This window comes from Chenopodium quinoa, unplaced genomic scaffold (genome assembly GCF_001683475.1).
Source record: "Chenopodium quinoa cultivar QQ74 unplaced genomic scaffold, ASM168347v1, whole genome shotgun sequence".
Lineage (NCBI taxonomy): Eukaryota > Viridiplantae > Streptophyta > Magnoliopsida > Caryophyllales > Amaranthaceae > Chenopodium > Chenopodium quinoa.
This window is the reverse complement of record NW_018743575.1, coordinates 953,066-970,414: the sequence shown is the minus strand read 5'-3', so window position 1 is coordinate 970,414 and position 17,349 is coordinate 953,066. Positions and strand designations below refer to the sequence as shown.

General features: G+C 32.5%; 1 protein-coding gene across 2 annotated transcripts in view; it reads right to left on the bottom strand.

Annotated features, from left to right (window-relative positions):
• The window catches only part of LOC110682678 (exportin-7-like), a 40,753-nt gene extending 24,527 nt beyond the window's left edge, over positions 1 to 16,226 (bottom strand). Inside the window, exons 1-15 of one of the 2 annotated variants that reach the window (XM_021859010.1) lie at positions 15,751 to 16,226; positions 15,273 to 15,536; positions 12,723 to 12,883; positions 11,195 to 11,260; positions 6,489 to 6,606; positions 6,211 to 6,320; positions 5,972 to 6,067; positions 4,933 to 5,053; positions 3,745 to 3,812; positions 2,775 to 2,861; positions 2,056 to 2,208; positions 1,863 to 1,958; positions 1,624 to 1,683; positions 1,419 to 1,537; positions 1,238 to 1,325 (exon numbers count right to left, since the gene is read on the bottom strand). In XM_021859010.1, the coding sequence (XP_021714702.1) occupies positions 1,238 to 1,325; positions 1,419 to 1,537; positions 1,624 to 1,683; positions 1,863 to 1,958; positions 2,056 to 2,208; positions 2,775 to 2,861; positions 3,745 to 3,812; positions 4,933 to 5,053; positions 5,972 to 6,067; positions 6,211 to 6,320; positions 6,489 to 6,606; positions 11,195 to 11,260; positions 12,723 to 12,883; positions 15,273 to 15,513 (1,584 nt within the window). In that variant the 5' untranslated portion in view covers positions 15,514 to 15,536; positions 15,751 to 16,226. The remainder of the gene's footprint in view (positions 1 to 1,237; positions 1,326 to 1,418; positions 1,538 to 1,623; positions 1,684 to 1,862; positions 1,959 to 2,055; positions 2,209 to 2,774; positions 2,862 to 3,744; positions 3,813 to 4,932; positions 5,054 to 5,971; positions 6,068 to 6,210; positions 6,321 to 6,488; positions 6,607 to 11,194; positions 11,261 to 12,722; positions 12,884 to 15,272; positions 15,537 to 15,750) is intronic. The other variant, XM_021859011.1, reaches the window with a different exon arrangement.
• Positions 16,227 to 17,349: the final 1,123 nt, after the last annotated feature.

Genomic DNA, 17,349 nt, shown 5'->3' with positions numbered 1-17,349 from the left:
AATCAGTGAAAAAAAAGATTAAAAAGTTAAAATGTAAAAATAAAAATTAAAAATAATATTATAAAGTTTTTTTTTTTTTTTTTTTTTTTTGAGGAAGAGAAATAAAGTTAATAACTCATTAATATGATATGTAACACAGTTTGTGACAGAATAAACGCCTACAACTTTCACAGCTTTTACCTGACTATTAAATTTCAAACATGCAATCTGCAGACTTTTCAGAACCGGTTGTTTAAAAATGGTATAGGAAAAAAAAAAAAAAAAATTAGTTTCAAACAAACAAAGTCACAGCAACAGAAGACCAAGAATCATCCCTCATTGAAGAAGAGTCAAACACTATACATCTGTTATCAAGATAACCCCTTACAGAAAACGAAGCATGACACAAAGAAAAAACGAAAAAATGAAAAAAGAAATAAAGACTCAACCAGAATCCATGAGCAAATAAAATAAATAAAGCTACTTCCTATGAGCTGCCAACTTTCTACAATACCAAAATATCACAGCAGGTGCTGCTTATATAAACACAACCCCCCACCCGCGCCCTTCAACAAATGGAAATTCTTGAAATCCTTTGTGATGGTTCAACCTAAAGAGCCAGTTTTTGTTGACATAAGCCCGGCCCAGAAATAAGGGGAAGATGGGGTCCAGAAGGCTGTTAGAAAGTGTAAGGTGGCAATATGTAAGTAAATAATCAGGGTAAGTGGGATTTGAGGATTGCTGTAATGACAAGCTGTGAAAGCAGAACAGAACAAAAGAGGAAAAAGAGGGTAGTAGCGATTTATTGATTGTGTACTGTTTTTCTTAGGAGAGTGTGAACCTCTTGAAAGCTCATTGTTATCATAATCATTAATTTTGCAGCCTGAATATTATTCAAATCATCTTTTTACTTAATTTCAATGTTTATTTGTGATTAAGCTCATTTAGACCATCTTGCATTAGAGTTTATCTCACGTTTCCCACACAGTAGTGTAGTACTACATCAATATCAGCCACTTGGGAGGATCTAGCCTTGCAGGGTGGTCATTACTGATTCACAAGGATCCCACATTCCCACGTGTCCCATAATATTCGCACCAGATCATAAGTTACTGATGCTTCCAGCAACTAGTATCTAACCATCTAGAGTGCACCAATCCACATTCCACAGTTGCCTCGAAGAAGGACACTATATCATAATAAATTGGGGTGCCTGCAATCTTTGCTAAAAGCACTATAATAAAGATCGCTGTGATACCTTACTGAGTGATCCACTGTCTGCAATCTTCACTAACTGCAGAACACGTGCCGAAAGTTCAGCATCAATTACCTCTTGTGACTCTGTACTGCAATAAAGTAAGATCATAACATTATTTTTCACCCAAAAAAAAAAACATGGATATTTTTAGTAGAATTCAGGCATAAACTGTCTGTTATACCTACTGCCTGTACATTGCTTGATTTTGAGAATAGCAGCAATAATATGAACAATCCATGCAAGTTTGGCTTCAATTACAGATAGCTCTTTGATATCACTGGTAGGCATTTGAGCTCTTTCCTGTAACATAATACTAGTAAATAACTTTTGAAACACTGCCAACATGAATAACACGGAAGTCTCATTCACAAATCAATTCAGAGTACCGTATAACTCTGCAGAATAGGCTCTATGACATTAACTATATATAGGCTGCTGCGTTCATACTGCAAAATAACGTTAACAAACAAAATCAGTGCTAAAACAAGAAATAACAGTGATTTTAGTAGTCTATTGCTATACGCCTATACATGTATCCATGGAACAACTACCGATTAAGATACAAGCATTTCAAACAAGAATTCATACTCTAAGAAGAAAATCAACGCAAAGGAAAAGGAGCAACCTGGAATCTGCAAAGATAAGGAAAACAATCAAGCTGGTCCTGAAGAAGTTCAACATTGTCGAGGGGATTCTCAGAGAAGTCATCAGGAAGCACAGCCTAAAAAGCAAAATTGAAAAGGACAATTGAAATTTTATATCAGAATTAGAAAGTGAAACTAAAGAACACTGGCAAAAGTTTCATTTTGAGACAAAACCTGCACAGAGTCAAATCTGGAGGTGATAAAACCCTCAGTGATCTTTGGCACGAACTCATCAAGCAAACTTGGCGCATCACCTTTTAAATATGGTACAGAAGTTACCAACCTCGACCACAGCCCCAGAAGGTAGTATACGCTGCTGCTGGCCCACTTATACACCATTCACAAGGTAAACAATAAGGGTCATGGCAACTCGTGAAGCATCAGCGGTAAAAGAAATTTATCAATGAATTAACTGGGAGACAATACTTTCCAATACAAACACAGGATAGGAGTAAGAATATATCAGCAAGATCTCAGATAAAAAGAAGACAGCTCTTTCAACTACAGGGATTAGATAAAGTTAGGGCAGCACACCCTTCAATCAAAGAAAAGTTCATTAAAGCAAGAGCTTTTTAATCCAAAATAAGTGCTGCTTTATAATACTTTGAGATAAGACAAACTTTAAAATCTCCACCCCAATATGAAGTTCCACATTAGTATATTTGGATGACTAGACGACCAACATAAAAATTATAATCCCTTTTTGCTTTTTCTCCCTCCAGTCCATCAGCCCTCTTCTCTCCGTGTCACAACATTTTCCCTCTTACAATTTTTCCTCTTTCCATCCACTTAAAACCCCATGCCAATAGTCCTTGTAATACAAATTAAGTGTTTGAGATTCATCCACATAGATCAGACTAAGTAAGGATCTTTAAGGAATCCACGAAACTAACCTGCCAGGATTGTAACGATTTTGATGTAAACTCAGCCACGAGATGTATCCAATCACTGTAACCTTCCAAATTAACAAGTTCTGACAACTGTAATACAGACATAGAATTACCGAGTTGGCAGTAAGAAAACCATACTGTATTATTAATCATGTGACTGCAAGACCACAAAAATGCAAAAGAAGGAAATGGAAAGCCAGCAGCATTCCTTTAGAAACAAACATAGAATCATCTCGTCCGCCTTTGTTCATAAGAAAAACATAATTATGGTGACCATGAGATTCATGACAACAATGCTTGTAAAGAACAAGTGCCCACTGCCAAAATTCACCATACTAACAAGTCAAGAAACTGCTAGAAATTCCACAAATAGACTCCAAATTATTAATCCAGTTGATTTATAGAAACCACTTTCCAATGATTCTACAGCTACGTGTTTGGGAAGAAGAGACCTTAAAGGCAGTGGATCACTCTTAGGTCTCAGCCTCCCTGTGACCATCTCCACTTAGAAGAAAATACCCATACCGTTAGGATTTCAATATTCAGGTAAGAGTACTGGAGCTATAATCATCCTAGACTAGAGCATCGCCAACAGCAAAACAAGATTCTGATCAAAAGGATGCTCTTCCGAACAAGATTTTTGTTTTTTTTTTTTTTTATGATTACCTATTAGAGAATCAGAATACATTTAAAATTTCTCTTCTACATAAATTTTCCATGTCTTCACATGCCAGATTTGATTTAGGGAATCACTCAAGAAGCAGAATTTTGCAACAAGGTTTTTGATTTCTATCCGCTTCTAATTTTTATTCTTCATAATAAAGCAATATAAATTAACATGTATCTGTAACAAAAGATCCATTTAGTGAGGAACAACTGAGTAATGAGTGGGTAAAACAGTCACTAACTCCATTCAGAAGGGCTTCAATGCATCACATACAATTGAAAAAATATATATATGCATATTTTTTACCTGATAATTCACTCTAAAACGACCAAGAAGACGGCAGAACTCATGGTAGTTATCATGTTGCGCAAGACCTGTGTTAGCGAAGAAAAAATTTCACAGAAAATGAAAAAATGAAATACAAAAAACAATTCCAATCATAGCCAAGCCTTCAAAAGTCATAAAAATAAAGTAAAAGCTAAAACTATTCAGAGAGAGCATAAAACCCGAGTGATAACCTGATGAACCTATGTTATGAGTAAGACAATATAGATTTAAGATACATTATTGGGAAACCCTATAAGGTGATCTTGTGTTTTGCAAAATTTTATATGGTGGATTTTTTTTTTCCCATGGTGACATTGGGTTTTTGCTTAACAATATTCCGTGACCTTGTATAGCATAATCTGTTAAAATTTCATTGACTAATCAACTTTTTTTCTATATCATCCCTTTATCTCCATGACCAACGACCACCACCTTCCTCCATGACTATCGACCAGCCCCTTCCTCCATGACCATCGACCACTGCCCCCTTCCACCATGACAAGTTACCACCACCCCTTTCTTGCATGAACATTGACCACACTGCCCAGCCTCCATGACAGCCACCCAGCCCACCCTCCCTAGAAAAACCGGCAATTGGTACCCACCAGTCCACCACTACCCTCATTACCCAAAAACAGCCACTACCTCCACCCCTTCAGATTTACTATTCTGGTTGTACAAACGTTCACAAAAGGCATACTGAATAAGAGAAAAGCCTCAAAGGTCACTGGCAACAGATGGAGCGGAATGTAATAAAACAGCCCATTTCCATTAGCAAGTATTAACAATAAATTAAGCAAAGTAAAAACAAAGCTTATTTAATTCTCTATCTTCATGAAACTAACATCATCTTCAATGCATAAAATAATAAAGCTCAAGACACTAAGGCGATAGGTATACAACTATACTCAATATATGCATTAAAGAAATTCCTACAGCTTCAGTAACATAACTATTCTCAAAGTCATAATAAATGAGCAATCTTCATTTTTCTTGCCCATAGGAAGCTCCATACAAAATTACAAATGCCATAATAAGAGCAACACCAAAAACACTTAAACATTTTAATAATTAATTTTTTATTTTGTTTAGAAAAAATTCAGTGTCTTCAGGTTGTAAAGACTTTTTCATATACTCCGTAATAAACATTGAATGAGCAAATAGTACCTTGTCCACTCTGTAATATTTCTTTAGTTCCTGTCATTAGGTGGGCCAAATATTTGGAACGTACACTATCAGAGAAAACAGAGCGCCTTACTGAAGCCAAACGTACTAAGCATTCGAGAGCCTGAGAACATAAGAAAGAATATTTAGGAACAGGTCAACAAATTAAGACTTAAGAGACACCTATGCCTTATAATAATTAAACAGCATAGAGAGAAGGGAGAAAACTATGTAAGATGTAGATAGAAATATAAAACTGTCTTATTATTCATCATCAAATAAAGTGATATATATATACAAAGATAACTACCAAAATGATAATGAACAGACACAATTTTAGAACACTCCCCCTGATGTTCATTATCTAAAACAATACAATATCTTTTTTGAGGTAAAAACAATACAATATCTACTAATGCGCATGAAATGCTAATTTTCAGTAATTTAGAAAAGAGAATTTACTATTTCAATATGACCATTGGTATGGAGTCCCTTTACATATCAATTGCAATACCATTATGCATTGGCAACCAACAAAGACGTCACAGCGTAATCTCTATGTAACTGTGCTCTCAATGAAGTACATCATCAGTTCAAAATGACCATAGTCAACTAGAGGGTCAAAAACATCCAATGAACTACTGTAATATATAACAATAACTACTGAAGCCTACAGGGTGATGTTACAGAGCGTAACAGTACATGAAAAATTAGAAAAACAATAATGCTATGTTACTAGGACTTTCATACTCATGCTGGACATAGATACTTATCTATGTGTTAAACTCAGCTAAATTTAAAAAAAAATTAAAAAATAAATTTGAACCCAATTTAATGGTCTAAAATGAGGTTTCACTAATACCCATGTCACAGTGTCACAAGAATTTGACACAGGTACCTGAAGATTTAAGGTGATAGAGGTTGAATGAAGAGTTAGAGTAACATAGGTTAAAAGATACGGAGCCAAAGAGTTCAACAACCAACTTTCTATAGAAAAGTTCAACAGCAAAATAAAAATTAAAATGATAAATGTATCATAAACCTCCTTTGAAATTGGGGGCTGCGTGATAGCGTAGTAGTCAAAAAATATTTTTAGAGTTGAAGGATCTTCAAGAATAGGTTTCCAAGAAGATGGAACCTGCAATGAAACCAAGAGTCTATAATCATCATTCAAAGTTTATACAAAAAAAAAAAAAAAAAAAAAAAAACATGACGGCCATTGTCTTTGTTCAAGCATCAAACCAGTATATAACATGATTTTTAACAAAAGGGAATTCTGACCTGTACAGCACCAAACTCTTCAGAGCTCTCATCAACAGTTGTGCCAACAAAGTCAAAAGATAAACATTTCAGCGCAAGTGAAAGTGCCAGCTCTTGCAACTTGCTTGTCGCTACATGAAGTTTTATTAGAAATCATTGCGGTGAGAGAAAGTTATGAAATCAGCAATAATAATGTTGAGTTGTATTAATATTGAAGACGAAATTTCTACAATGAGAGGACTGTTTGACAGGGAAAACAAGAAAATTAAGAAATATGACTAGATGATAAGACATATTACAATCACTAGCAAGTTGCTGCAAGGATGTTAGGGAAATTTGGAAAATTTGAGAAAGTGATTGATCCCTGAAGGAGCATGCTACCCTCCGATGATGAGTTGCTGGTAAACCTGAATTAGGCTACAAATCAAAAGAAATGAACATCAATGTAAGCTGGTAAAAGTTAGCAAAAAAATTAAAGTAAAATAAAAAGACTGATTTAATGCAAAATATAACGAGCATACAATTAGCAAAAATTGATTTTATATATTGCACATAGAAGACAAAACATTTAATGACAGTTAGAATTATTAACCATGTTTCCAAGATTCAAGTATAATGCCCAACTGCTCAAAAAAAATCCACTAAAAAGGGCAAGTAATATGCACAAGTCACATAAATGATAATCTTAACAAACTTCATTGCTTCAGATAAACAGTGGGAAAATTTTAAAAATTGGCTAAAGTATACACCATCACCACCACAAAGATATAGATTCCACCTATAAAAAGGGACTAGGAATGTCCAAATGTAAGCAGCCTTAACCTAGGCAATGCAATACTTTCTATGGAACCCCATCAAAAACATTTTTTTAATACAACCAAAGATATTTAATATGTGTGAAATTCAATGTCGGTCCAGCCGTCTAGGGAAATGGAGGGCTGCGGGATACAACCAACATAAAACTTAGTCACATTCAGAAGGATGAGAACATACCGAAAAAAGCAGAGTACATAGAGTGCCATTTCAGTATTAAAACTTAGAGTGAGTCAAACAAGGTTATAGAAACATTAGATGGTTAGGAGTTGCTTATAAGACCATAACTAAGTGAGTGAATTATTTTAGGTTGGTTTTACAAAGTGATAAAGACATTGACCGAGATTTAAATTACATGATTACGTCTGTGTGGCTCAAATGGAGAGTTGATACATTGTGCAACAATTGTGTACCTTAAAGGTTTAAGAATACTTTACAAGATTCTATCAGACCAACGTTTTATAAAAATTAGAATGTCGGGCATTAACGATTTATCATACTATAAATTTGGAAATGGTAAAGATATGTCGAGATTGATGTGTGCAGACGCATTAGGGAATAGAATGTAGCATAAAGATATACGAAAGGAGGTCAAAGTTTAAATATAGAGGATTTGATAAAGGATAACCAATTACGTTGTTTTAAGCATGTGAGATGTCCTTAGGAGAAGATGCACCAGTGAGGAAATTAGAGAGTTGGGAATCTTAGGATACTAGGGATTTAGAATAAGCCGAAAGAGGCCAAAAATAACTTGGATAGATTTATAAATGATATGAAGACATAGGGTTTGCAGGAACATATAGCACAAGACAAGTAAATGGAGAAAGAGAAACTTTGTGAACAGCCACTCAAGATAAAAAAAAATATATATATATTAAATAAAAATAAAAATAAAAATAAACTTGGGTTCATGCAACCGAGCCCATTTAGTATTAAGGTCCTGTTAGCCATTATTTTGGTTACTAATTATAAAATATTGCAAAAGAAGAACAATACTCCCAATGTTCCACATTACTCTCACAACGCTTTAAATTTTTGCACTTTTTACACCCTGCTTTGAACATTTGTATACTAATGTAGATTGTATTAATATGTAAGATGTTGGCTTTGTCTTAACGCATATTTTCAAAATAATAGCTTTTTATAATTTTTTACTAATTGAAAATTTTACAAGTCAGGGTCAAAGTTTTGCGTTGGCCTTAACTTTATATGACGTGAGACGCAATGAAACGCATAGGATCACTACACCTAGGCCTAAGATGCGTGCGATTTGGATATAGGAGCACCAAAAGGCCCAATATATACTATGTAAACTAGTATAAACTTTTATAACAATTCTATATTAGAGAAGGATTAAAAAAAACGGTTTTGTCACCATACCTATTAGCTTATTCACAACTACCTCAACTTTTCAAATTTCACCATATACCTCCCATATATGCAAATATGTATTAGGCACCCCTAATGAAACACATGCATCAACTTCATTTCTTACTTAACCCCCGAGTAACCTTAAATCTTCGTTCTTTTTCCCATAACCCCAATTAACCCTTGACTAACTCTAAGTTTTCCTTCTCTCTCCCATTAACCCCTAACTAACCCATAATTGATCCCTAATTTAGTAAAATAGTTTTGGGCTTGTTCCAATTCTATTTATAAAGTAAACAAATTATCTTAATTTTACTTAAATACTCTTTATTTTTCTCACTTTATACCCTTTTCCAAACTCTTTCAGCCAATTATACGGTTCCTTACGACGATTCATGTTAACCGACCCCAAATCATTTTGGTTTGGGACTAAAGCATTGTTGTTGTTGTTGTTGTTTACTTAGGAATAAATGGGAGACTAAAGAAAGACTAAAAGTTAACTAAGGCTTAATATCCCAACGTTGACAACCATTATTCATTAAGCACAACTAGAAAAAATTTGCCTATTTGAGGAGTATATGGTGAACTTTGAAAAGTCGAGGGCATATTGTGAATAAGGAGGTATAGGGTGAGATGTCCAAATCAAAAATATATGATGGAGAATAATTAAAAACCTTTCAAAAGAAAAAAAATATATAGAAAGGGGCGAATTGGCACATGTTCATGTGATTACCACATAAAGTATGGGGCCTAAGGGCACCTACCTAATTGAGAATGATAATCTACAAATCAAAATTAAAAAAAGGAAGGGAAAAAGAAACACTAGCTAACGAATAGTAGGAAATTTACATTGTATCGTTGAAGCTTCTTGATAAAAAAAATTATAAAAAAAAATAAATAAATAAATATATATATATATATATATATATATATATATATATATAAAGTAGGGATCCGGTGAGAATAGGTCCATATGTGAGAATTCATACTTATATGAGAAGTGATCTATAATTTAGAACATACGAGTGAAAATTTGGAACATATGACTCCGATTTAAATTTAGAACATATGAGTAATAATCTAGAACATCTGTGTGAGTAATAATTTAGAACATTTGATTTAAGAATTAGAACATGTGAGTAAAAATTAAAAAAATTTGTTTTATGAAATTTAGAACATATGAGTAAAATTTAGAACATCTGATTTATCAATTTAGAACATGTGAATAAAAAATTTAGAACACCTGGTATAAATATAGAAAATGTGATTAAAAATTTAGAACATAGTAAAAATTGGAACATATGCTTTCAAATATAGAACATATAACTAAAAATCTTAGAACACACGTTTTAAAATTTAGAACATATAAGTTAAAATTTTGAAATAAGTCATTTAAAATTTATAACATCTAACTTAACTAATTTATGGTTTAGAACATGTGAGTACTAATTTAGAATATCTGATTTAATTTGGAACACCTGGGGAAAAGTTTAGAACATCAAATTTAAAATTTAGAACATACGAGTAAAAATTTAGAACATAAAAAGTGTTCTCACATATGAAAGAGTTCTCACATAAGTGAGGGGTTCTCACGAGAGCCTTCCCCTATATATATATATATATATATATATATATATATATATATATATATATATATATATATATATATATATATATATATAATAAAAAGAGTAGGAAAGAGTGAAAGAACAATCGAAGAGAGAGAAAAGAGACAGGTTTCGAAGAAAGAGAAATTGACATATCAAAGAAAGAGAACTTAAACTCAAACTCTTATCCTACGACGACAACCAAACGCCCGGATGCCAAACATCAAACGGACATGGGCAGCCGGGAATATCTTGCAAGATAGTAACAAAAAAATTTTGAATGCTAACTCTTCATTAAGGTGTAATTTTGGATCCAATCATTCAACTCAAGATCATTCTAAATCCAGATAGAAATTGACCATGAAGTTAACAGATTGAGTTATTATATTAACTATATTCCCAAACATAAAATATTGAAATTATATACTTCTGCAAAGGTAATCCTAATCTCCATGTCATTCAGGTTGCACATAAAACAGTGGCAATGAAATTATATATTTGACATCTTCTGCATAAGCAATCCTAATTCCCATGTTATTCTGGGTGCAATAAAACTCTAGATAGAAGGCACCATTATGGTGGTAAACAAGTTGATACCTTCACCACCATAGGAAAGATCAACATACCTCTTATCTCATTCTTGCAAGATCATGATGAAGATCATTGTGGATCATTGCCACTCAAAACACAACACAGGGAAGCAGACAGCGAGAAGGGGCATGAAAGTTACTCATTAAATTGAATGAAACCAGTTCTTCACTCACTTCAAGAAACTTGTTTTAGTCCATTATTTTGCAGTTAAGATTGCAATCAAATTTTATGTCAAGAAAGATTATATACATCTAGCGCTCTCATGATTGTCTTCAATATACATGTTAAACTTTTATAGTGGACCCCCAAAAAAACTTACACAGCAAGTAATAAGATATGTACTCATCAAAATTGTACTCTGGTTATATCTCTAAGTTTAATAAGATCAGATCAATAGAGAATGACAACTGAGAATTTTTATTATAATAATCCCAAACCACAGCGCTAGGTTTTCGTCAATAAAACTACAAGTACAATAGAAGAAACAAAAGTCGTGCAAAAGCAAATAATAAGAAAAGAGGTTTGCCTATCAGCAAAAATGAAATACTTGATTTCCCCGTCCTCTTCAATACATAAAAATAGTCAATTTAAGAATTCTAAAGATTGTACCAATGCGAACAACAAACCTGATTTATCTCAGAAACAAGCTGGTTTAATATCTTCAACCCAATAGCATAGTGATGCGGTGTTGCCTGATATGTTTACAAAAAGGAGAATAAGGATGCATTCATAAAAATAACATGCTAAAATTTTAAACAACTTCTTCAAATAGGTTGTAAGAATTTGCAAGTTCTGTAGCATCTCCATTCTCCAATCAAAGTATAATGCTCAAAGATCAATTTTAAGGTACTATTAGTTAGATAGTACAACAATGGCGATAGTTTGCTCCATCAACAGCAAAACTACTACTCCTAATAGGGTTGGACATCCATAAATAGACACTACTGCAGTAAATCACCAACAGATCAGACATAATAAAAGAACATTGGAAAACCACATTTAAGGTTCAAAATATATCTTTAGTGTGTTGCTCCTGTTGAGCTTCAATCCAACTAAATAAGGATTTGTCCATGCACAACATATAATGAGTTGCCAAATAAAGTACTTTGCTAGTGTATTTTGAGTGTTTCAGACCTTTCAGTCCTTAACCTTGCTAAAATGTTTACCAAAACAATTATTAAATCAGGAACAGAAGTCACAAGACAAATTTAAAGTTATTTGCTAAATAGAGTATTGTCAAATCTTCTATAGAGGCTCAGCTATGTCCTTATTTACCCAAGAAATCGACAAATTTACTGTGATAGGTTACCTTACTCAGGGAGAACTATAAAATAAATATATTGATAATAATAATGATAATGATAATAAAATAAAAATTCTCAAAATCATGCAGTTATGTCCTTTGGTTTATAAAGGGCGTTGCTTTACACAAATTCGGAGATACTCTGTCAATTAATAAGTTTGTATGAGCACAAAAAGATACAGCCTGCTTATGGACCTCTTTTATCAATAAATTGACAGCAAAATCAAAGATTGGAAATTGTTGATTACAGAATTGTAGCTCAGTAAAATAGCGACTACTAATACTTGTATGAACCCCGTCAACGACAAGGTAAAGAAGTAATGAACTCAGGCTGTACATGTACATAGTCATACCTATAACTAGTTGAGCAGCTACAGTGCTACGTGCGGTCTCTCAACAAGAAAAATAAATAACTAATAGAAAGAAAGCAGTCTAATAATGAACAAGATATTGTAGAAGAGAGGTTCAAAACCTAAAAATCAAAATATGAAGTAAAAGAAAGAATGATGAAACTAAAACTTATGGCCAGTCTAAATAAAGAAAATACAAAGTATAATTTAATGACAGATTACAGCAACAATTTTCTACTACTTGTATGTGACAATGGATAACAATCTGTTTGTCATCTCTTCTTCTGAAGACCATTTCCTTTTCTTGTTTGTTTTTGTTTCTTTGGACAGGAAAGACCATTTCCTTGATGAAAACTAATTTATGTGAAGTGCTTTGTAACTGGAACAAGCTTTAGAGACGACTAAAATGAAGCATCAGGACCTATCTATTAAACACCTGCTCTTGAGTACTGTGTCAACCTTACAAATGAAATCAACGAGTATATTTACAGCAATAAGCACCTGGCTAAGAAAGCTCATGGACTCTTTAACCACGTCCCTGAATCTATCATCATCAAACCAACCAAACTTTGTGAGCCGGCATAGCAGTTGAATGACAGACTGTATCACAAAGTGCTGTAATTCCGGCCCTCTTGTAGCCAAATAGTTTATCAAGTAATTCCCTTGCACACAAATACAAAAATGAACAAAGAGATCAGACAAGAATGAAAAGGTGAACTCAAAGCTGAGATTAGTCTTATGCCAATATTAGCAAGAATTGCAACTGTCCCGGTAGTGTGGATCACCCAGCTTTACGAGGCATTTATATTATAAATCAATGAATCATTTCTACAACAAATAATATAGATCAATGAACCATTTTTAGAAAATTCGGTACCACTCCATCACCAAATGTATCACTAACAATAACACACACAAGGACAGCAGATAAAAGTATGGAAACCTACTATTCAGTTAATGGAATTGATTTTATAAACCCCAAACCAAAGCATAGATAACCTCAACTCCGCTCACAATACTTTCACAGCTTAACTGTCATAAATCTCACCATTGCAAATTTGTTACCATATGACCTTTAATTAGGAAATGGGAAAACAAGAATCATAATTGCATCACATATACATGACATGTTTGTTGTAGTCCATTTCTCAATACTGAAAAGTTGTGCATCAGCGAGGCTTTCAGTTTTGTTTAGTCAATTCAACTATTATATCCAATTGAGCACTTCATTGTGCATTAACTAGAAATTTGATGCAGATCATGGTGGGGTAAATGTACTTTCTATTTTTACATAACAAACAAATAGAGAATATGGAGAATAACGAACTTTCACGATTCAAATTTAAACTAGGTTGCTATTTTGCAGCTATCTCGCATACACAAACTAAATTTCAATTCAATTAATTCAACATTGTTCCTCATAAGACGCTACAGCCTAACGTGCAATATAAATGCTAGAAAATTCTAAGAAAACAAAAGATAATTATTTTTTAAACTAAATTTATGACAGAATAAAAGATCAACAATAACTAAGTATTAACTCTAACAATTAGCCAAAATAGGATCTAATTTGCACGAAATCATCACTGTATTTTCCAAATAAAAGATCAACAATAACTAAGTATTCTGGAGTTGTACCACCAAAGTATTAAATGAAACATCATCATCTTCATCCATAGTTTCACATGAATCAAGGAGTAAAAAATCTTGTGCAAACAATTAGTGCATTGCGTCAAAAGTTTGACATTTGCTGGGAATTCGTTGCTTAATAGCAGCGGAAATTGTACAACAAAATTCTAACATTTTTTAATGCAACACAAAAAAAATCGTTGAAAAATTCCAGGTAAAAATCCAGATAGAGTCAAAACAACCCAACTGCGCAAAACTCCCAGATATCGAATGAGTTCTTTAAAGTTAAGTCGAACAATGGATCGATATTGAGAAATTATCTCCTTATATACCATTTGATGCAGATCATGGTGGGGTAAAAAGGATATAATTCAAGAAGTTTGCAGCTATCTCAGCGTACACAAACTAAACTAAGAAGTTGAAAAAGATGTGCCTTCTCAATCAAACTTCAAATTCAATTAACTTAACATCATTCCTCATAAATCACTACAACATAAGGCCTTTTATATATGCAATATAAATTCCACAAAGTTTCATATGTGGCTAGCCACACTGTGTGGCCAAGGTTACTTGGTCAAAGGTTATTCGGTTGGTCAAGGGTTACTCGGTTGGTCTTCGGTGTTGCCAGCCACATAGAAAACGCGCTGAATAAATTCTAGTATATTCTGGGATTACAAAAGATAATTATTCTTTAAAACCAAAACTATAACAAAGTAAATAATAATAATTCATTATTATCTTTAACAATTACCCAAAAGATAGAAATTAGCAAACTTGGACCTAATTTGCACAACATCATCATTGTATTTTCTAGATGCACTTCAAAATTGTTACTAAAGTCGTCCGTATATAGTTACCACCTAGTTAATCTATGTTACATGGACTCGGGTATCCATGTCCAACACGGGCGTTTGACTCGGCTATTTGTGTAAAAATTCCATGATTTTGAATGAAAAGTGAAGTATCCAAGTTTCATACCTATATCCATCGACAGTCCGATATGGGTACTTACAGTAAAATGAAAAGTTCGAGTAACATAGGTCCTAATGCCTCATAAACAAGGGTATGGCACAATCATACTAAAAAGAACCTCTATTAAAAATTAAACCATCTCAACACTATCATTGCACAATCTAAGTCAAGGTTCGAATAAAATTGGTATTCTAGATAAATTAATCACAAATCATATACTTATTAACCAAATGTGACTATTTCTAATAACACACACACATAGCTAAATTTTAAGGGTGATTGGGAATATAAAAAAAAAATGGCATTCTATAAAAATAATCACAACCATATATATCATATATATTTCAAGAAATGTGACACATTATATCGAACATCCTAAAATGGCATATGTGACTATTAATTACGGATAAAGGGAGATTAAAAACAAAGGCCATAGTCAGCTGCACATACTGATATCGAGGCGAAGCTGCAATGACAGTGACTGATCTGTAACTTGCTTCAACAAGCTCGAACTCGCGAGCATCAATGCATACGGTGTCAATGCATTGTCTAGAATGTACTGGCATTGCGGAATATACTCGGAATTCATCGAAAAACATTTCAAAGTATTCTCAGCATGAGCTCTTTCCGCTGAGTCTTGTGAATTGTATAGCCTCTCACATAATGCCTCCAATTGTTGCAAACTTTCCATGATTTTGCACTCAAATCCAACTCCTTTCACAAACAATCAACACCAACTTAATCTCCAAACATTCAAAATCATAACTTTAATCAAATTAAATCAAACTTCATCATGAAAATACCCTAATTACTCCTTATTTACTTACTATGCTAAAATAAAATCCACAAAGTATAGACTAAAATTTCAAAAAAAAAAAATTTAATAAGTGAAATAAATCATCGAAAAGCGTGAAGATCGATCGATTACCTTGCAACAAACAGGTATTGGAATTGAAAGTTGAGATCAACGAGTCAAATCGATTGATTGAGTGAATCAGTTTATCTGTGTTTTAGGGATGAAATAAGAGAAAGGAAAATTTACGTAAAGAGATTGCTGACATTGTTAAAAATGAAAGGGAAAGGGAAAAAGATTGAAGTAGCAGAATCCAAATTTGTGCATCGCTTATAGGGTACGGGTTTAATTTAGAAATGTTTTTGTCCGGTTTTTTTTTTCATTGTTTTCTATTTTCTATTTTCATTTTCGAGTAACATTTCAATTTTTGTTTCTCTCTTGTATCAAGCAACTTCTTTTTCGAATTTTAAATAATAGTGTTCAGACATTTATGCCGTAAAAATATTTATTTACATATTTTCTTTTATTAATGCTAATTTGATTACATAAGGTTAAATTGAAAGAGTTCTCGAACATGACTAAATATACTTCCTCCGTTAACTATTGCAACAAAGGAGTATTAGTTGTGAGACATAAAATATACGAAGTATATGACATGAATAAAATAAAATTACATTTTTACGAATTATATGTCTCCACTACGTCCTCGATTTCTCGATTGATGCATCATTAAGAGTTACGCAAACCAATAAAAAAAAGACAGAAAGTGGAATAATAAATGTAATTGACCATGTATTAACCTTCAACCATAGCATCTAAAGTAAAATTAAGTTAGTTCTCACTTAAGATGCATGCAATATAATAATTTTGTATACAATTTTATTAAAAAAAAGAAGGATGCAATAATTATGAACCATTAAAAAAATTAAAAATAAAAAAGAGATGCATCAATTAAGAACGGGAGGAAGTATTAAAAAAAATTAATAAATAAATAAATAAATTAAATAAAATAAAATAAACCGAGTGAATTAGGTTCATAGATTTCACTTAACAATTAGGCAATTATACCCCTTCTTAATATACGAAGTATAAAATAAAATTATTTTTTTTGTAAAATAAATCTTAATAAATTAATTTCTCTTATGACAGCTATTTACAAAACCTACTAATACTATCAGACTATCAATGTTTTAAGTTAAACAACAATAAAACAAATTAAAGACACACATGATCATCATACGTGGACGATATTTTGGGAATTTGTTCAATCACCATCACAAAGAATGGAAGGAATTTATTGCAATTTTAACAATATTGTGGGAATTCATTCTTGAAAATTAGGTGAATAAAACTTATCATTGACATTTACTTTAGAATCCTCAAGTATCGTGCACCACTTCCAAACTTGTACTCTATATAGTAAGAATCTATATCTATATTTTTTATATACTAAAGTAATCAACAGAGTTATCCCAAAAGTACACGTGTCGCGTCCACATTAAAACTTTTCCCGCCAAAAACTTTTTTGACTTTTTTTTCCTAATAAAATATTACGATAATTTTTCTTATAAATAAATCTACAACCTAAACCACCCTAAGAAAATAGAACAATAATAACTACTTTAAATAGATATTTTTTTTTGTTACTTTATAAATAAATAATAAAGGTGAAATAACTGATTAAAAAAGATTAAAAACAACGAACAACGTATAGTCGTAGTAAATTATTGATTT